The 22,641-nt window shown below is 42.4% G+C and overlaps 1 protein-coding gene across 4 annotated transcripts in view; it reads right to left on the bottom strand.

The window, feature by feature from the left end:
- Positions 1–18,439, bottom strand: part of fbrsl1 (fibrosin-like 1) — a 306,180-nt gene extending 287,741 nt beyond the window's left edge. For all 4 annotated transcript variants that reach the window (XM_083903205.1, XM_083903207.1, XM_083903206.1 and 1 more), the window contains exon 1: positions 18,042–18,439. In XM_083903205.1, coding sequence (XP_083759331.1) covers positions 18,042–18,344 — 303 coding nt within the window. In that variant the 5' untranslated portion in view covers positions 18,345–18,439. The remainder of the gene's footprint in view (positions 1–18,041) is intronic.
- Positions 18,440–22,641: the final 4,202 nt, after the last annotated feature.

The following is a 22,641-nucleotide window of genomic DNA, read 5'->3' as shown; positions in this document are numbered from 1 at the left end:
AAGAGTGCTGGCAAAGGCAACTGTATCCGAACACCGGAAGTCCGCTAAACGTTCTATTCTTGGCTCCACAGTGCAGCACAGAGTTCTACACAAACTTCCAGCCTCAGAGGATTTAACTGTCCAGTGGATACATGTTATATATGACGGCAATGTGCCTGCTAGAGCCTGCAAATGATCACTTTTCCAAATGCTAACTGCTGTTAGCTCCCAGTAGCCTCTGTGGCTGATGTCATTTCCTGTCCCTTAAGTTTCGTTTAACTTTTTTTAAGGTGGATCTAAAGAGATACTACTAAAGCGAGCGTTCTGAACAGGGCTGTTTTGGCAGGGTGATTGAACTGCTGTGGTGCTTCATCCTTATGGTATTTTGACCAAAGCATGTCACAGACATGGTCATTAGGACACCAGGGAACTAGGTTAACTTGGAGAAATAGGGTATAATATGGGACCTTTAAGCCATATGTATACAGTGTGTATAGTTGAAGTTATCAGTCAACCCTTCTGGTACCATCCTGTCACTCCTAGACTGTTTGTGATATCTAGAAAATAGAGTGGCGACCTGTCCAGGGTGTGACACAGCACCCCACGCAACCCTCATGTGGAGGATAAAGCGGTAGAAGATGGATGGATGGATACCGGAAGGCAGTGAAATAGAGCTTTGCGCCCATACACTTGTCATTACAGTAGAACCTCAGAACAACTGTCCAATCGCAGACAAGATTCACCAGCGCGTCGCATGTTTGTGGCGTCAGCTTATTCCTAAACGGGTGAATAACTGCCAGAAGCACTCACTCATTGAGCATTTATTGACAGCCATAAAATCAAACATAAATCCAGGCAACCTCATTATCTTGATGGTCATACGAGGGTTAAACAAGGGATCTTTGTGCTATGTCAAAAAGCAAGAGAGCAGAGATAATGCTTGAATAACCTTTAATAATTCTGGTGATACATGATCACTTTGTAACTGTTGGACAGGCAGTGGAGTCTGTTACATCTAAACTTTCTACGCTGACTAAATGGATTATGTTCTGTGCCACATCAAGCTTTAACTTTTTGTTAAGTTTTTGAAATGGGAGCTCCAAAGAAAGATATTTAGCAAAAGCAAAGAAGCTGTAACCTGAGGTGCATTCATTGTTTCCATTTTATACTTTAGATACTATACTGTACAAGCAGCGGAGCCTCTGGTAATGACAACATCGCTACCGTTGTGAGCGGAGCCTGAGGCTGAACAAAATAGACGGAGATGCAGGCGAGAAACTCACAGCAGTGCTTTGTGCTATTCCTCGACAGGAAGGGAAGTCGTAGAACTGGTGCTGCGAGACACTCGCGTCTCATTGTCAGACATAAGCAGGTTAATTTGTCGGTTTGCGAAAAGGTCAAGGAGCAACAGAGCTGAGTCAAGGTTGGCACCGATGACAGCACTTGTAAGAAACTCAGAAACGTTTGCCTTCATTTGTTTGACTGACTCCAGCCATAATAAAAACACGCGCGAAAAGGCCAACAGTAACATTTTGCGTGCTTGACCTTCTGCATGCACAAAGCACTCTGGACAGAAAGGCAAACAGGCAGCTTTACAGCACAGTGGTTTTGTTTTAAAATAAGATTAGATGAGATATTACAGCAGCAGAGAGAGTAAAGATTAATAGAGGTAATTAGGAAATGTAATGAAAAGGTATCCATAATTAAGAATGTGGCCAAAAACGGTTACTCCATTCAAATTCAAAATACCGAGGTCTTTTAGGTTTCGTTCTCTGATGTAACTGGCAACCCGTGGTTGCTCGGCAGCTGAGATTCTACTCACTGCAATGATTAGTAGACGGCGGTAGGTGGCGCCACATGCCAAAACAAAAACATGATTTGCAGTCTGCAAAATATTTTTTTTAATGCAAATATTTTGTCTGTACTGTTGTTGTTGGTGAGTTCAGTTTGTTAATTGAACATTATTCCTGAGTCTCTGTGACATATTTAGCTTTAGCTTTATTACATAATGCACCTTCAAAATCATTTAACACAATTTGTTTTTAACACTTAAGATTTCAAAAAGCAAGAGAAAAGGTGACAAAAATGAACCGAGAAACACAATAATATGCCAGTGTTATTCAACAGTGGTGTGACAGATAATTGTGTGACAGTCACACATTTCCTCACCAACAAGTATAAGAGTGTGTGTTTACAAAACTGCCATGTCATCATTATTCAGCACCAACAACAGCAGGTTTTTTTTCATCTCCTCCTCTGCAACGTTTATGGAACATGTTAAACGGAACAGAAGAAAGCCTCTAACACAACAGCTGACTTCCCCCCATTTATACTCATTTATAAATCAAAGCATCATATCACACATGAGCTTGAACCTAAATAACCCAGCTGCCTGTGTTTTAACCCGTGAAGTTACTTTGACCTGGATGACTGACGACGTTATTACAGACAATTCTGTTGTTTCTCGACAACATGGGGGGGAGATTCAGAATTCATCTGATTAAACAGCTGAGGCGTGAACTGACATTGGAGCCTTGCATGCAGGTTAAATAACCAGGACCAGCACGAGCACAGGTTGCTTGTGAGAGCATGTGCACCACCACCACCACCACCAGCAGCAGCAGCAGCAGCAGCAGCAGCAGCAGCAGCAGCCCTCCTCACTTCCTCCTCAGCTCTGACAGGCTGTCACTTGTGCTGGTGATTTAAACAGAAACACCATTGTGCCATCTACTCCAAACAATGTCTGCTGTTTAGCCCGAGGGCCAGAGGGCAACACATTAGCTCACTTTGCTGCTATTGTCTGCCACAGGATTCCCATCACAGATCTGGTTACAAGGTTTTAGCCGTGTCACAATGTCAAGAGTTTAGTGTGCTCCTGAAGTGCTCTTGAGCAAGAACCCGACACCCAACCAGCACTGGAGGTGTTGGCCTGCACTTTGATCTGCGTGACCACAGATTAAAGACAAGACGGGATGATAAACTTTCTCCCTGAAAGGTCGACAGATTATGGTGGTGGGGCTGTCCGTTAAACCAACAAAGTCTAAATGACATAAATGACGCAGAGGCTCTGTGACAAACTCTGCATAACCTACGCAGAGCACTTTACACAGGAGTATAAATTGGGCTTAAAAACTGTCATGGGGAAGGACGGACAATACCGAATAAGGAATTTGATGTTGATGGAACTGATGCTACTGGATGACTGACAGATTTCTTATGGAGGAATGTGACTTTAAAGCCATGATAGATTCATTAACTAGCTGTTAGACAAGCTGAGTGACGGATGACACGATGAATCTCACACACACACACACACACACACACACAAACAAAAAAAAGAAAAACCTCAATGACGCCCATTACCGCCTTGTTGGAGTCTGTCAGTGTGCGTAACCATTGCATTATTGTGCAAATTGAAAAAACCAGAGGAGAGAGCATGTGTCTGTGTGACGGGCAGGAGGAGGGGGCTTTGCCTCCATCTCTCTCAGAGACTTGGCAGCCAGGAAGGGGAAATATGATTATCCAGCGAGGGAAATTGTTTCATCAACACCTGGAGCAGAAAAAATGAAAATAGGACAATTTATGTACTAGAACAAGCTTACCTCTGCTGCCAGGAAGCAATTAAACAGAAAGTGGTTATTTTCTCTTTCTCTTTCTCTTCCACCATTTCTCTGCAACTCTTCACCTTTATTTTGTTTCCCTCTGTATGCTCAGCGCTCGCTTCACACCAGTGGCACAGTAGGAGAACTAATGGCAAGCCTTGGGGAAGGCCAGCTGTAAGAGAAGGAAGGTGTTCATTCTCACAAAGTGTCTCATTAAAGCCTGATAACAAAGTGGCTACGAGGCGTCGTGATCTCATTTGAATCTATGCGGAGGGAAACCGATGGAGACTCGGCCTCCCGTGAAGCTGCAGATGGGCAAACGCAGCTTGTCCTGCCTTCCTGCTGTGAGTCACTGAGAAGTGGAGATTTTAAATGTAAACGTCAAGAGTGATGTGTGGCCCAATTTAAGCAGCATCATATTTATGCTCATTGCTATTTTTCATCATTGCATTTTTTTCCTCATTCTTTCTTTAATGTAGCTTTTGGATACTTGAATGTCAGACACTAAGTTTGATTCAAGGAGTCACAATCATATCTTTTTTTGAAGGTGTTCTGAGATATATAAAAAAAACCGCTAAAACATGACATTCTTACCCTGATACCATGATATACTTGCATAAGGTTATGTTCTGAAAGTTTTGAGGGCCGGGGCCAAAGGAGAGCACTGCAATAAAAACAGAACAAAAACCCTGCCAGCTTCAGTTCACGGTATCCCCTCGTGACACTAGTGCAGGCTTTTTTTTGTAGATGATATAAAGCAATGGTGAGTAACAGACCCTAGGCACAAAAAAAAAACCCATCAGAGGTTATTCTACACAAAATCCTATGAACCTGGCTGATAGTCGAACATCTGTCATGCTGATGTGTCCTTAAGACATCCTTTCAGTTGTATAATCACAAATTATTCCATGGAAATCAAATGAAGCGTAGTCTGTTTTTACTACAACAAAAATCAAAAACAGCAAGCCTAACATTACACTGAGACGCGCATTCACTCAGTATAATATTTTTCTGGTTTCTTTTCTCCACATAACAAAGAAACAGGAAAATATTCACATTTAAAGGTGCCATATGTAAGAATGTGGTCAAAAACTACTACATTCAAATTCAAAATACCGAGGTCCTTTAGGTTTCGTTTTCTGACGTAACTGGAAACCCGTGGTTGCTCTGCAGCTGAGACTCTACTGACTGCAATGATTGGTAGAACTCGGAGGTGGCGCCACATGCCAAAACATGATTTAAAAACATAAACATGATTTGCAGTCTGCAAAATATTTTTTTTTATGTAAATATTTTGTCTGTACTGTTGTTGTTGGTGAGTTCAGTTTGTTATATGAACATTATTCCTGAGTCTCTGTGACATATTAGGAGGTTTTTATGGCCAGTTGCTTTAGGTTTATTACATAGTGTACCTTTGAGAAGCTAAATAAGAATTTACATTTGCAGCTTGTATTGGTCATTTCTATTCTGATTAAGTGCATCGTGTCATCAGCTCAGTTGTATCCACTCCCCCAATTAAAGGCCATGCCTACAAATCATGGGAGCACGGGTGGGTATGAGGAGTATTTGACACTCGGCTAGGGTTGCTGCTGCTGTGCCACGAAGCCAAGAGATGTGGAATGCAAACAGTAGCTTGACGAAGTTCTGTTTATGTTCCCTCACTCTCACTCGCTGGCTGTTTTCTTTATTGACTCAACAACTGGCCTTGTGCTCAGGCTCCAAGTGTGTGTGTGTGTGTGTGTGTGTGTGTGTGTGTAATTGTGATCTCATTCCACGCCTTGGGTAAAGCCCTGCTGGCTGGAAGTGTGTGTCCTCATTTCAGACGCACCGGCAGCGTAGCCTCTCTGCAGTGACTCTCTAACGTGCCGTGTGTTTGCAGACGCATTTCACTGCTTTTGATCTATGTGTAAGCAACCTGTGGATTAAAACAATAAAAAAAGGAAGGGGACGTCTATGCAATTCACACAGTACATTAAAAAAAAGGGGGAGAATCAGACTGACAGACTGAGAGAGAGAGTGGAGGAGACAAACTCTGACAGATACGTCTGCCACAGCTCACTGTGTGTGACAGGAGAGTTGTCTTGTCCTTGCAGGTTTCACTGCACTGCCTATGTTACATGTGCCTTATTATATATCCCATTATATTTCACACACATTCTCACTCTTCACCCGGCGTTCGCCTTTTAGTGATTCATGAAGTGAGGACAGGCGCGCGATGGCGAACAGGTCCAACCTGTTAAAAAGTGATGATACGTACTGTAAGTGGAATGATGTGTGAAATCGCGCCTCGCGAACAAAGCTTTGGCAAAAGTGACGGCCTTGAATTCCAAAAAACCCTGCATTTATGGATATTCTCTCACGGCACGCAACGCGTTTAATGTTGGCCGAGTCAAAAAGCCTCCAGAACAACACGTCAACCACAAAACACTCTCCACTGAAACCTAGGATATAATCACGACCATGACTTCCTCTACAGTTAATACCACTACTGTAAAAATAACAGTCATTTGTTGTACATTATTGTGAAACCTTATAAATATGTGTTAAAATAATAATCCCCTTCATCCATTATTCAGAGTGCAGTCAGTAATATTGTGAGTGTGAGGAGTGTGTGACCTATGAGAAGTAAAGACAGACTGAACAGCTGTACAGCACTGTGAGGAAAAAGAATCTGCTTTCAATGAAGAATTCCTGCATTTAAAGAAGAACAAATGTGGACACAGCAAATCTATGCACAAATTCAGTTTTAATTTGAGGGTATTTACATCCAAATCAGATGAATGTTGTAGGAATTACAATACTTTCTATATGTGCCGCCCACATTTTAGGGGACCAAAAGTAATGGGAAAATTGACTGAAAAGCTATTTCATGGACAGGTGTGTGCTATTCCCTCATTATGTCATCATCAATTAAGCAAGTAAAAGTTCTGGAGTTGATTCCAGGAGTGACATTTGCATTTGGAATATGTTGCTGTCAACTGTCAATATGAGATCCAAGTAGCTGTTACTGTCAGTGTAGCAAGCCATCATTAGGCTGAAAAATCAAAACAAACCCATCAGACAAAGAGCAAAAACATTGGGTGTGTCCAAATCAACTGTTTGGAACATTCTTAAAAAGAAAGAATGCACCGGTGAGCTCAGCAACACCAAAAGACCTGGAAGACCACGGAAAACCACTGACAGAAGAATTCTTTCCCTGGTGAAGAAAAAGCCCTTGACAACAGTTGGCCAGATCAAAAACACTCTCCAGGAGGTAGGTGTATGTGTTTCAAAGTCAACAATCAAAAGAAGACTTCACCAGAGTGAATACAGAGGGTTCACCACAAGACGCAAACCATTGGTGAGCCTAAAAAACAGGAAGACGAGATTAGAATTTGCCAAACGACACCTAAAAAAGGCTGTTACAATTCTGTAAGAACATCCTCTGGACAGATGAGACCAAGATCAACTTGTACCACAGTGATGGGAAGAGAAGAGTGTGGAGAAGGAAAGGAACTGCTCATGATCCATAACATACCACCTCATCAGTGAAGCATGGTGGTGGTAGTGTCATGGCGTGGACATGTATGGCTGCCAATGGAACTGGTTCCCTTGTGTTTATTGATGATGTAACTGCTGACGAAAGCAGCAGGATGAATTCTGAAGTGTTTGCAACGATATTATCTGCTCATATTCAGCCAAATGCTTCATAACTCATTGGACGGAGCTTCACAGTGCAGATGGACAATGACCCAAAGCAAACTGCAAAAGCAACCAAAGAGTTTTTTAAGGCAAATATGGAATGTTATCAGTCAATCACCTGACCTGAATCTGATTGAGCATGCATTTCACTTGTTGAAGACCAAACTGAAGGGAAAATGCCCCGAGAACAAGCAGGAACTGAAGACCGTTACAGTAGAGGTCTGACAGAGCATCACCAGGGATGAAACCCAGCGTCTGGTGATGCCTTCAGACTTCAGGATGTAATTGACTGCAAAGGATTTGAATTAAAGTATTAAACGTTTGATTTATGATTGTTTAGTTTGTCCCATTATTTTTGATCCCATAAACGTAGGAGGGCACAGACAGAAAGTGTTGTTATTCCTACAAAATTCAGGATGCTTGCTTCCGTGTGCACGGGGTCCGGGCGTATGATGACATTAACAAAGTGAAATTGGACTTGCGGAAAGTATGATTCTGGCCTTAGGCTACGAAGAGTCATTAAATCTGGCAACAGAGGAAGGTTGAAAGGAGCCAAGTGCTCAGACCAAGCCACAGACAATTAGAGTCACAAACCAATCATTTTTACACAAGTGTTTATAAAGTTATAAAGTAAGAGGAGCTCATGTTTCCTGGTTCTCTTTGTACATTCTGTGCGCAGAGTCTTTGAAGTAACAACACAGAAACTCAAAGCTCCTTCGCATAGTGATGCAATTATATAATTGTTGACTTAGCTTCTGGGAAACCATGATTTTTTCATCAGCTGGTTATATCTATCTATAAAGCATGTTGTGTCTGTGACAGGCATATCTCGCTGATCTAAGACTTTGGATATGGTTTGAACATGGCCCGATGGTGTGCATCCTTGATTTTCACATTTTTTGGAGGAATAGCTGTAGATAAATACAAGTAAACTGTTACTGTCCTTGTTAGTGAAGCGTATAATGTGATTTTATGCTCTGGATGTTTCTTACTCAAATGTACTTGACAGTAATTGACAGCAACTTGTCTCCTTTTGATTTCCTTTCCTATGTATGACAGTATCAATCAATCAGTCAATCAATCTTTATTTGTATAGCCCACAGTTTACAAAACATAGTTTGTCTCATGGGACTTCACATGCTTGGTAACATCCGCTGTCCTTAGACCTTCGACCGTAAGTTCCAATTAACGCAGTTTTTTAGTGTGTATCTGTGTCATTACCTTGTTTAAGAAGCCCTGAAGTTTCGAAACAAACAGTTCAGCCACTGCTGAGAACGCTGTGTTTTATTGTAATCTCGGGCTCAGCGAGATCTCTGAAAATCCCGTTATAGTTACGTAAACAGCGGTTCTCCGGAACAGCCGATCGCTCCAGGCACTAGTCCGGGCACGTACATTGAACCGCAGAAGAAGAATAACGTCCGTTGTGGAGGTGTTTCACCATAAAAACCATAAAAACAATGTATGTAAGTCGACCTCCATAACTAACATATATGTGCAACAGGACCACTCTATGTGACCTTTACAGAGAAAGTATGTAGTAGCATGGAGTAAAAAACATATAGAAGAAACCTAAGAAAAGGTAGGATCGGAGAATCAACCCACGTAGCTTTCTGTTACTACACTAGAGTATACTATACTTGCTTACATTTGAAGGAACGATAAATGCCTGATATAAATATGCATCTCCTCCTCTATGTTAGCAGTGATAAATGGTTTGTTATACACTGCAGCTGTCAAACAGTGATTCAGATTCCACGAGAGTGTGGATGCCTGACAAGGTGTTTCTCTTCAACATTCTGAGCGTGGCAGCTCAGCCTCAGGTTGTCAGGCAAATATCAGTCAGACGGCGAACGGAGCAAAAGTGGCAGTGGGAAAAAGAAAAATTCCACATTGCATAACTGCAACCTCGTATCTAAGCTCTATTATCTTGGCCACGGCTCCTAATACGCCTGCCAAAGCTATCACACAACACGCTGAAGCAACAGTCCTTATTTGCCTTTGCCCCACTCCCACACACACACACACACACACACACACACACACACACACAGACAAAGACAAAAAGGCTAAACGCTGCAAACATAATCAACATATTACCAACAGTGAGAGGTGATAAAGCACACACCAACATATCATTGTATCTTATTTCACAGGGGGGAGCTGAGCACTGAGCAATTGTTGTCAGTATCATTCGGTCTATAAAGACTATTCCCTCCAGCGCGAGTCGTAGCAGAAGAGCATGTCGACAACTGCTCACGCTAATTGCTTTCACACCAAGAGCCATCTATTAAGAAAACATGCAGCAAGACTCTGTGCAATGTCACGACTGTGTGAGTCAGAGGCCCTGCTTAAAAAAACAGGACCACATAGTTCGGAGGGTGATTAACAATCTGCACTGTTCTGACCACTTCTGACTCTTGCCAGCACTGCCATGTTGTTGTTAACATTTCTGAGTAACAATAAAAGTCTTTAGAGTTTTCTGTGTCCAATCGACCGATACCAGTGTTAGTCAGATACAGTCATTTTACACCTTTCAAAGTACAATACTGTGAACAATGCATGCACCATTTAGCCATTTCAAGGACATAATATTTCTCCAACTAACCCTAACTCTAACCCTGTGTAACAAATATTGATTTTCCCATAGAGAAGAAATAAGCAGCTCACAATTGCTGATATGTATTTACATTTTTACACTCTGTGCATAGTAAAGCATTTGTTGGACTTTTGAAATTGGACTATTACCAATATTATCATCGGCTCACCTCAAAGTCTTAGTCGTAGAGATTTCGTTTCAAGTTTTGCGGCTTCTGTGTTTGCTATTTTTTGGATGTTACCCAGTTCTCATCTCATTCTGCAAAGAATACAAGCAGAAATACACAACTACAGTCTACAATTTCACTTCAATGAGTGACTTCCCACAGTTTGTGCCCATTGTTTGAGGCAGGATTGTCCTGGAGGAAGTTAAATAGTTTCATTAGTCTTTTCCCAGGGAGCCAAGGTAAACATGTGTTTGAGAACTGTTAGTCACATTTCAAGATAACTGCATATTTACAATTTACATTTATAGTTGTTGTGTTGTGAATTCACATGCAGCATCTGTTGTGTTGCTCAAAACACCTCTGGTTTCTTCAATCCATTTTCCCACCGTTTGTTTTTAAAGAACGGCCCCTACGGCGAGTAAAATATTAATGTGATCTATAACAGGGGGGATCCTGTTTTCTGTGGAGCTGTCCCTAATGTGCAACTGCAAGTAATCGACTGGTAGCTTTAGCACAGCAAAAATGATGTCCGGTCAATGTTTGCTTTTACTTTACAAACTCGCAAAATTAAATGTTGATATGCCTCATTTTAAGGTTGTGAGAAAGGCATTAAGTGAGACTCTGAAAAGGCACATTATTATTATTTTTTTCTGGCTCAAACTCTGCATGTTGGACAAATTAAAACATCTATAAAATATTTTTTCTCCCCAATTCGTTAACACGGCCAAGTAAGCCACTTTATCCTAAAGTGTTCACCTTAGTTTGTAGCCGATCGCTGTTGAAACAACTATTAATGTTCCCCCAACGAGCACACTGCCCAGTAAGAGTAGTAAAGGGACATTTGTGCTGAGCGAGCTGGAAAAAATGACCTACCCTCGCATGCAAACAAATAGTTGAAAAGGGATTCAAGTGATGTGAAGGTTGAAGGAAGCCAGGCTTTCAGAGTTTTCTCTTTGCTCTCTCTCAGCAAAGGACCTGGCTGAAAAGAAAAACAGCCATTACTTAATGAGCCACTTAAAGAGTGCCCTCTCTATTTAGGTTTCATTATTTTTGTTGTAAATCCTTCACAGCTTTCGCCTGATACTTATTCATCCAAAGCTTCTGTGGCCAAGTATGCCATTATATATTAACCCAAATCACAGGACTGGAAAATGCCTCAGTTGACTGACATCAAAAACTATTACATTGAAGTTATTGCCTTTTTTTTTTTTTTTTTCAAACTGCTCCAATGAAATGTCTTTTGTTAACATTGTTTAAAAACACACATTAATCAAACAGTAAAGGAACCGGCAAGAGGTTATGAAAAGCAAAAAAAAAAGGGGTGACAAGTGAGCAGTGGATAATTACCGGGGGAAAACCTTCTAACAGTGCAGCTCCTAATCCATCGCCAGCTCGGAGACAGCATCTTAATCACAGCATAATTACATCCTGTCATTCACTGCAATGAAAACACTGAGACAGGAAGATGGAAGACGGCTCGGGATGACAAGCAGGAAATGGATATATACGTATGCCTACAACAAGCTGCCCACATGTTATTATGTGCCACTTAATATGAGTCAGTCTTTTCAATGATAAATCAAAATTGACAACAGAAACTTCAAAATATATCACTGGTGCTAAAAGCCACAGAAGTTAAGAAATCACATATATGCACCTCCTTTCTGCCAATGTCTACTCAGAGGCTTCAATGCTGTTTTTAGAACCGAGTGAAATGTGTCTGTGCCACTGACTTTGAAAGCTCTCCAGTCCTTAAACCACAAATCAAACATTTGCTTATATCCAGGCTCAAATTAAACTTTTTACAGTAATGGTTTTTTTAAAGTCTGAGTCAACACAGGACAACTATTTATCAAATCTTAAGGCTTGTGCTGGATTTACAGTTAATGTATTGATCAATAAAACAAAGAAAGTCATCAAATGACATGCAAAGACACGTAAAAGGCAATCGGTGCACTGGACAAGATGTGACCGAGCTAGTGTTTCACCTCCTGCATCAAAAGCATGTGATGCATTGGTCGCAATGAACCCTGTAACTTTAGCTATGATTAATGGGGAGAAGAATTAGCTCCTCCTCTTCTTCATCTCATCTTCCAATAGAAATGCACAGGCTTTTGGTAACTGACAGATGCAGTTTGCACAAAAATTATGCTGTGGTGCATTACCTGCAGTAAATGAGGCATGGCACATCACATCGAGCATGCATGTGCTAAAAATGTAAATGTTATACTTGTTGGGGAATTCTCAACTAAAGAAGTGTCTACCGTTTCTTTCTTTCTGAGCAAGTGCAAGTCACCATGTTTCAAATATAAATGAACATACTTCCACGAATGACATGTAGGTCAATGGTCCATGAAAAGTGTCTGTACAGTACTCTGTGTGTGAGTGTGTGAAGAGAAAGAGAGCGAAGGCTTGCGAGTGTGACTATGCATTTATCAGCTGTGCTGTCGCCTACAGTGTGTGACAGTTAGAGAGAGCCAGGGCCAGGGGACGTCCCACTGGCATTAAAAAAGCTCTCTCCGTGGGATGCGTCAGCCAATGAGCAGCAGAGCCTCAGGGGGCAGCCTTGTTAATTAAAGCCATAGTTGTTTGTCAGTGCCGGCATATGATGCACAGCACAATCACCGCCAGGGGAAAAAGAGAAAACACAAAGCACGATTGCTGCAACCGCTGCAACAAATCTGCTGCCTCACCATGGAAGCAAGACATCTTACTACAGCAACGGCCGCTGTGGTTTTGAGTGTCAGTATCAGTTTGCGCCGTGTTACTCAACTGGGAATCAGATACTGTATTTGCAGAGCAGAAGCACACAGCTGACCACAAGGAAAAAAGATGGCTTTTGCAAACTACCGTAGATTTTGTCCAACCCATTCATGTCGTGGAGGCTTTGCTTCAACCTCAGGCTCAAAGAATGTTGATGCAGTTCTGCAGAAATGCAACCAGGTGCCTGTGAGCACTAGCTGTGTTAATGTCGGCTAAAATGGACTATGTGTTGTTATCTGTGTGAGCTGCCCAGCAATCCATGCAATGTAAATGTGAATGTGCCAAGGCAAAAACCAAAAACACTTGTTTCTTGCATGGGCTCGGTTGAAGGCATTCATCCGAGTGCTGATGAAATACAAAGAAACACTCGTAACTGGAATGTTGATGGCTTAGATCAACACACCAGCTGGAGACGAGTGAGAGGAGAAAGTGAAGCAGTAGCTCGCAGCTTCCAGCTCTCCTAACAACTACTGTCAACCTCCCCCAAGGCGAGGGTCTTAATTTACCCAAATTGCTTTGGTGGAGCGCCTCAGTGGCCAACAGCAGACGATGATGGCTGCGTAAGAAAACAGGGCCATGCAGAAAAAAGAGCAAACATGTTAAGCAGAGAAGAGACATACTCTATAGTTCAGTAAGTGCTTCTATAAATAAAAAACGATTTTCACCTGACTGGCTGACCTTTATCTTTACAGCCACTACACTGTTGTAATATCACTAGATAAACTAAATCTAAACTCCCATTGCTGTGTATTTAATAAACCAATGCTGCGGAATGAAAAAAAACCCAGACAAATTCATATTAAAGCGATGAACAGAAGGATTGGGGGTTAATGAGAGAGGATTTGCCACTCTAATGTCACTCCCTGTCAGCGCAAATGGAGAAAATCAAACATCTTATTAATCCTGTGACAGATGGATAATTATGTCATTTTATTATCTACTCGCTTGTTCAATACCCACTGGGAGTTTTGTGGAGGGTTTAAACCACAGTGGGTAATTGTTTTGTCGCACTGCTGTCAGGTGAAAAGGCACTAACCTGCAGGGGAACACATTTTCAGCAAATAAGAAAGCTGCTTAAAGTCCGCTTTTCAAGTCTAAATGTTCGTTTTTGAGGTTGCAGCTCTAAAATAAACTGCAATACACGAGAAACATGTTGTCACTTTGACTGATGATGTTTCTCTTTGGCTAAAACAATCTTTTGATGTATCTACCTACTCGCAGACTGTTTTCCATGCACGGTAAAGCCATTTTGAGCTTCCGTAACATCTGTGAGCTTTAAAATATTAAATTCCTTTAAGTGACAAAGCATAAAATCGGTCTCCTCATCAGTTCAACAAACGTCTTATGACTTATGTCTGGAACTGTGGCGCATGTAACAGGCCATAGTATATCCTGGGCAGGCTTTTAGCTAGGATTTTTTTTTATTAGGTTTTGATTGTATTTACACAAGAATTCTGGCTCTTGTACCAACTGGGGCTCGAACCCAGGTCTTCTTGCTGTAAAGGCAAGAGTGCTAACCACTACGCCAACTGTGCGGCCTGCAACTGGAGACTTGTTTTGGATAAATGTATGAAACTTTACTGAAATAGTTGATGGCGTCTATATTCTACATTTTGTTAGGTTGCTGATGAAAAAGGCCAATTTCAAGAACATGTTTTATTTCCTGCTAAAATATAGATTATTCCAGGGTAAATACATGTTGCTGTTCCTGTTTATAAATATCAGTAAGTGAATATACAGTGTAAATACAATCAGAATCTCTTTAACAGGTGAATACTCTGGTCTAGGTATAGTTTGGGCTAGGACAGTTTACTCCCCGGCTATACTCTGGCCTGGTCCAAACTATACCCGGGTTTATTCTGGGCAGGGGTTCATTTGGTCTGTTACACCGGGTCCAACTCTGGTCTGACAGCATACGTACATGCAGTATTAAACTAGTTGCATAATCTGGTTTGGTATAGAACAATTTCAGGACTAACATATACTTTAAAAGTCCAGTTTCATGTTACGTAAACATACGGTCTGATAACAGTTGTGGTGCCGGTGGTTGTACACCTGATCTGCACAGGTAAGTAAGCAGCTTCCCTGTGAGAAACAAGGGGATTCAAAGTGAATAAAGACAGCATAATCAAATGCGGCCAAGGCTGAAAATTGCTTTTGGCTATAATGAAACAGGTCGTGGCGGGGGGATGGGGGGGGGCTACACCACTGTACAGTCTAAGCCTTCCTCAGGGGAGCGTGATCCTTTCAATGCAGAGATGGATTATCAACAACACCAAGCAAGTAAGTGTGTTTATAGTCAAAGTGCTGGAGGGGGGGGGGAAACCCTAACCCTCAGGTTCTTATGAACAGACTGTAGCAACTGTGCAAAAGTTATTAACTAAACATTAGATACAGATACATATTGGTTGAGTATAGGGTACAGGAATGATAGGACATCGCAGTGAAGGTAGCTGACTGCTAATGAGACTCAACACTGCTGTAGCACAGCCATGCTGGATATCAGCCATGTTCTGAGAGGTTGAGAAGACCAGACTCCCACTGACAAAGGTGTGTGAGCTTATCAAAGCATGATGTAATAGGTCAGAGCCGTTCCCTTAGCCAAATGCTGCTGTGTCCTCCTTATAATTCATGGGCAATTAGCACAGGTAGCATAGGTTATGAGTTCCACTCAAGTATTCAGCAACTAGTGAGAGCCTGGGTCATGACCTTTCAGGAGACTCCAATTGTCTTCGCTTATTAGCGGATATCAAATTAGATTATCGCCGCCATTCACTGCAAACAGTGTGTAAAATTAGATAAATGTCAACATGCTCATTCCATTCGTTACATGATGGAAACTGAAGAGTGGAAACCAGCAAAATAAATTCTACTCATGCACAAGCCTTCATTTAATTGTACCAGATCCACCAACATCATTTAATAAGAGCAGTCCATTTGCATGCAAATCAGACCAATTACCGAGCAACTGGCACGTGAGTATCATCTCACATAGAGCTGCATCATGCCTCATTTGCCTAGCCTTGAAACATAAGCTTGTGCGGTGCACACTGTTTTCTCTGTGCTCATTCAACAGGGATTGAGCACTCGAGTAAGAAGACTATTACTGCTCGCACGTGTGTAAAAACAAAAAATTAGACACTTATTTGGCTTAATTTGCCTCTCAACACAAAGAGGCATCGCCCTTATTAAGATGAAGCATCTGAAGAGAAAGCTCTTTAGAAACCAACCTGCATTACAGCATCAAGCAAGTACGATAACATCCACTTGACAGATGTGAGACACAAAATGACCTCTAACAGCATCAACCACGCAGAGGGGAATACTCCTGTGAGTCAGTGAGGCAGGACACCATGTTGACAGCAGTGGAGACACCAGAAGGTGGAAGAAGACGCCAGTACCAAGAAGCACTTTGCTGCTATGATGTCTTCAAAGTCTTTCACAGTGAGCAGCTGTCAGACGTGGCAGCCAAGCAGCAAAGAGGGCCAGAATCCTCACACATGCAACATCACAGCATGCTGCACTCTCACAAAATCAACAAAAAAAGGCCAGACACACACATTTTAGGGCACATGTAACGTGTTTATCGCAGGACGGCCCTGGTGTAACCTCGCTGTCGTACCAACTGAGGAACTCCTGCAGAATCTCATCATTGGAAGATTTTAGAGGTTGTCAAAGGTTTGATCCACATTGGCAATTTTTTTCTCAGTTTCTCTTCATGACTTAATTCCAGGATAAACAATGGAAATGGGTTTATTTTGACAGCTACTGTGATTGCGATATTCAAAGATGACGACTGTGTCAGCCTGTAGAAGAAGACGACGTGGATAGGGCAAGACAATATTTACTCTAAAATGATATTTTGACTGAATTCACACATCACACTGACACTTTTGCATCGACCCCTTAGCGCCACTAAGTTTGTGACACATTAATGTGTTGAAAGATGGCTGCAGACAAATTGATGATCTTCCATTTAATGTATGAGCGACGGACAACACACGTTCCATACAGCAAATCTGCATTCAACCGTTATACCGAGCAGGCTTTATGTAGGAGGTAAGAGTCAATCATGAGTGATGGATACCAATGCTAAGTCGACACAGGAGGCTGTCACAGAAACAAGGTGGCCCTGTGGAACGATGCTTTCAAATGAGGCAATCATCTTAAAATATACGGACCTTGGTGGACATGTTTGTTAACAGTAGTGATTGACTGTATATTTCAACTGCAGCAACGCACCCATTCCCAGAATGATTTGTCAGTCAGCCTAACATCCCACAGGGAACACGTGTTTATTTGTCATGTGGTGTATAATGAGATAAGACGACAGCGCACAACAAGAGCCTCCTCCTTTTTCACTTCCAGAAATCATCGAGAGAAGCACTCGATGTATCATCACACCACAGACGGAACGGTGCAAAAAAAGGCTGTTTATCAGGGAGCGTAATGTTCACATTGCTATGACAACACTCATTGTATCAGCACGTAAAACAATGCGAGGCAGAGCTGTTACTGTCACAGCAGCAGCACCGTCTCCCCCAACAATCAATACGCTGCCAGTGATTATGATTTCATTCACTGTGCCCTCAACTTCTAACACTCAGCAGGAAGAGTCGTGTGCTTTAATGGCTGTCAAACACTTCCGTGTGGAGGAATTCAAAGAAACAACAACACATTGGGGCCTAAACTAATAAAGGCATCACTACTGCAGATACAGCAGATCGTTGCATTTAAGTGACTTTAAATGTGACACAAGCTCCTGATCTACCGGGATTTCCACACATAATCATCTCCATCTCCTACAGAGTTTACAGAGAATGGGGAAATGACTTGTTGATGCCAGGAATTATGGACATACTGGTTGGAAGTGAAAGAAAGGCAACAACACTGTCCAACCCAATACATGCAGAAGACCAAGATCAGAGCTTGAGGCAGGTGCACTACAGCAGCAAAAGGACCACGAGTGCCACTATATTAGGTACACCTAATACCTAATGAAGTGGCCTGAGAGAGTTTACTGGACTGTGCATAAAAACTATCAACCAGATAGAGGACTGTTCTCCAACATCATCATCATCATCATCATCATCATCCAGACTGTAATTGGCTTCATCTCAAGTATATTAGAGACAAATCAGACAAGTCAACAACAAATTAGACCCCAGCTTTGACATCCACTCTGCTGATGAAGTATGCACGTGATGCACGTGCACACACACACACACACACACACAGGTGATGATGCTCTTACCTCCAGACGGTCCAGACTGATGAAACTGGTTATAGCAAATCCATCAATGATATCCTCCTCCTGTGAGCTGGACTCCCGTCTCTTCCTGCGGGGGGGACGCGGGGCTCTGGCGGCGGCTGCAGAGTGCGGCGCCTTTTTACCGGCCAGGGAGGCGGCGTCCCTCCCCGGACTGTGTCCCTCCCTGTCGGAGCAGGAGGAGTTGGGGTCGGGGCTGCGGGCGTCTCTGCTCCCTGCATCCCGCAACCTGCGCACCCTCTCCCGTTTGGTCCTGCATCTGCGACCCTGCTTCAATTTCCCATCCATGTTGTTATAGAGAGAGAGAGAGAGTGAGTGTGTGTGTCAAAGAAATAAAATATAAATATAACTCCTCCACAGTGGGAGCTTTCCTAAACGCTCTCTGCTTCACCGTGCAATAACAAACACACACACACATAGACACACACTAGACTGACAATTGTAGGTTGCGCTATAACGGGAGGATAACCCTGTGTGTGTGTGTGTAAATAACAGGGCAAATGTAGCCGTAAAACACTCAATGACCTTGAGTGTAAACCTCCACAATCTCCATTACAATAATGTTCAAGTATCCCACACACAGCAGCGGAAACGCGGACTCAGCCGAGCGACGCGGATCCACGCGCTATTTTGTCACGAATCTCCGCCGCGACGACGCGGTCTGCCTAAAAGCAGGTGCAAAACGGCGAAACGCTTAAAATCCACGCATTACGCTCGCTTTGTAACTTTTGTTGCATCGGAATAATCGCACACGCTGCGTTAAAGGAAAAGCCTCAGCTCGCTGCATAGCGCAGGCAGCGCGGAGAGGAATCGTGTCGCTGCCCGTTGTTGTTTTCCAGCAGCCCAAATCCATGATCCAAAGCTGTCAAATAAATAAATAAAGAGCTCGGGACTGTCTGTCCGTCCGGAACCACGCGATCCCGGCTGTCGGAGGAGCGAATAATCCCGAGCGAGCCGTTGAGTTGTTTTCTAAGACATAATTCCTCTTCTCTGCTTCAGGGGCAAAATGATCCCAAGTCTGAGAGCTGGAGCACTTCTGCGCAATTACTCCCCAAAATGATCCCAACTGTCCGGGTAAGACAGCCGCCCAGCGCGCATTCAAACTCCATGAGGCGACGAAACGGAGCGGTCCATTTTCTGCTGCGATAATGTGGAGTTTTCCTTTTAAATCCACTCCAGTCCAGTCCAGTGCTCTGGCTGCTGTGGCTGCTCAGCGGCTCCTGGTATTTTCTGTTCGCATAATAAGGCTTTGATAAGTGTCCTTAAAGCGACAGGAGTGATTAAAATCTACTCCCCCCCCCCTTTCTCTTCCATTCCCTTCATCCGAAATTAAGAGACACAGTCAAGATTTAGAAAAGCCACATAACTGACGTGTTTCCGCCACCTCTGGCCTACAATTAACCATAGGAAGGAAGCTGTTTTTTTTTTTGCTTTTTTCTCAGAGTGAGGGGGAGAGAGAAATCACACTGTTGCATCAGGCACTGTTTCAGTTTGTCTGTCTGACACAGTCTGACAGGTCTGATGCCACATCACCCTATCACTGACCCCCCAACCCAAAGGTCACGGTGCAGCCAGTTTGACCATGAAGCCTCGAACGCCTCAAACTCTTTACAGGTGTGTCCGAAGATTAAGGGCCAATTCCAATTCCCATCTTAACCCTCAAGCTCAACCCTTAATCTTAACTGGCCTCAAAACCAAGTGTTGAGGGTTATTTTGTCACTTAGAAATGGGACACCCCTTAAATGCAGATACGTCTTCAGACTGTAGGGGACAGAATAACGCGAAAGCTGCGTCCAGTCTGTCAACTCCAAAAAAGAAGAAGAAGAAGAACACGTTTACGTCACGATTATTTACTACGATCCGTTTGTCAGTCAAGTTATTAGGTTGTCAGTTAGTTATAAGATGATACTCATACAAATACCACAACCACGGACATATTCAGCTGACAGTTACCACACACCACGACTTATTGAAAAGTAAACCATAGCAAACCATCGCTTGTCCGCACCGGCCGGCTATTGACAAAAGATCGTAAAATAAAAATAAATGTTACGCAACAAGGACGTCAGTTATCCATAATATGGGCCTAAACTAAGGCCCATATTTGCAGCGTACTCGTTTCGCTGCTTTCAGCGCCATCTCTGTTACGTGAAAACACGCAATGCATTCTGGGTAGCCCGTGCTCCCAACGGTGGTCTCGGAAAATCTCAACATTGAGGGTGATACAGCCCTTAAACTCGCCCCTCGACTTAATTTTTCTGAGAATCGGGACAGCACTTGCACTAGCGGGATCGTGCATTTTTGAGATTGAGGGTTAAGCAAGGAATTGGAATTCACCTCAAGTTAAGATAGGAATTGGAATTGGCCCTGAGTCTCCCACTTTCACTAAATGCCTATCATTCCAATGGTCTAAAACAGGGGTGTCCATCATTTTTCACTACAAGACAACCAGGTGGAGGGACGACACTGACCTGCGGCTCTGCTCTCCACATTGGTCCACATTGGTCCACATTGGTCCACATTGGTCCACATTGGTCCACACGATGTCGAAATTGCCATCCGCTCATTTTCACAGTAGTCCACGACTACTGTAGCACAACATATTCCAGTCCAGTCAACGGCGCGTTGTTTCTATTGGGCAATAAAAGACAACAGAGAAGACCATGGATACATGTGCGCAGAGGTGTGGAAAAAGTACTAAAATATTGTACTCAAGTGAAAGTACCAATACTTTGATGAAATATTACTCAAGTAGAAGTAAAAGTACTCAACTGAAAATGTACTCAGGTAGAAGTAAAAAAGTAGTTCATTTGAAATGTAAAATGGGCTGTGAGGGTAGTAGAAATATGACAAGGGGTCAGAAATCCCCCCCAAAAAACTGTTCACAATATTGCATCACATCACATGTATTCTTAATAATACAATTTATGATGCAAAATTAATGTATAAATATCAAAAAACAGGCTTTTATTTTAAATTACATAAATAATACTGTGTACCAGGAGCCGTTTCAGACACTAACAAGCGTATTTATATATGTAATTGAATATTGTATATGATACATTTAATAATGTGATAATGATGTCTTATTATTACCGTTGTAATAAACATTGCTAGCAATCATATATTATATTCCATCACCTCGCTGGCAGCTGTGCCTCAGCTACACACTGTGTTTAAAAGACGGCGAGGTCTTGGGCCATGTTTTCATTATAACATGATATTAAGTGGGGGGGCCACATGTAATCGATTGGGGGGGCCGCCAGTTTGAGACCCCTGTACTAGATGCTCCTTATGGCTTGTCTTGGCCCAGTTCAGTCCAGTGCAGCCCAATTTCTGAATCTGATTAACTTCCCACGAGTACACAGTAAATATTTGAACTTACTGTAATACTCAGCCGCCCTGGTGCCTCCCCAGCTTGAACTAGTTAGTGTCTGTTTGCCAGATTAAAGGTACATTATGTAATAAATCTAAAGCAACTGGCCATAAAAATCCTCCTAATATGTCACAGAGACTCAGGAATAATGTTCATATAACAAACTGAACTCACCAACAACAACAGTACAGCAGTCAGTAGAGTCTCAGCTGCCGAGCAACCGCGGGTTGCCAGTTGCGCCAGAAAACGAAACCTAAAAGACCTCGGTATTTTTGAATTTGAATGTAGTAACTGTTTTTGGCCACATTCTTACATATGGCACCTTTGAATTCGACATTATATAATCACTTTATTGTGTGACAATTATTTAATTTATAGGTTTCCACTGAAACAGGCACCTGCGAAACCATCTAATATAACGTATAAAAAGTTGGCCTCAATGAGGCTGTTTGTGGCGATCACTAATCTGGATTGTGTACATATGGTGTGAATTACACCATATGTATCACAGTAAAAATATGTTTAATTAACTCACAGAAAAGATGCTGAAATGATGACACTCTGACTTAATGTATTAATTATATTAAGGTGTAAAAGTAGCCTCCCGTGTGTGAACGTTTGCTTCATATTTGCGCGATGCCTTGTTAATTAAAAACCTGCTTTCTTCGCTCCGAGCTTTAATAAAAGAAACATATCTCGGGTCAGTCTTTCGTCTCCGTGCCGGGCTTCAATCCGAGCTAAGATTATTAAAGGTGAATATTGAAAATACACCGTCAAGCTGTGTGAGACTTAATGAGCAGAACGGGCTGCAGCAGAACCTCAGGGCCACCCAGTGTTCAACATCCTTCACACTCGAGAGTGCATTTAAGGTAACGGCACACTTGGAAAATGTACAATTAAAATGACCAGGAAAAGACGGCAATTAATAATATAAAAGTATTGTTTACTGCAAACACAGCCACGCACCAATGTATCCTCACGCTTATCTAATAAGAACGACGCCTGTGAAGAACGTAATCACTCTTTGCAGTTCTTATTAGTAAGAGTCAGATTGGATGGGGGGAAAGAAGCACTCGCGGTGAACATTAAATATCCCAGGCTTACTGGTAATGTCCTCATATGAAGTTGTGAGAGCTGAAGGGAGGAAAATACTCTGCAATATTACATTATAAGAATCATGTGGCTGTAACTATTTGATGTCCACGGCAC

The sequence above is a fragment of the Microchirus variegatus genome (assembly GCF_963457635.1).
Source record: "Microchirus variegatus genome assembly, chromosome: 16".
Taxonomy (NCBI): Eukaryota; Metazoa; Chordata; class Actinopteri; order Pleuronectiformes; family Soleidae; genus Microchirus; species Microchirus variegatus.
Note: the sequence above shows the minus strand (reverse complement) of the source record. Positions and strands in the feature narration are given on the sequence as shown.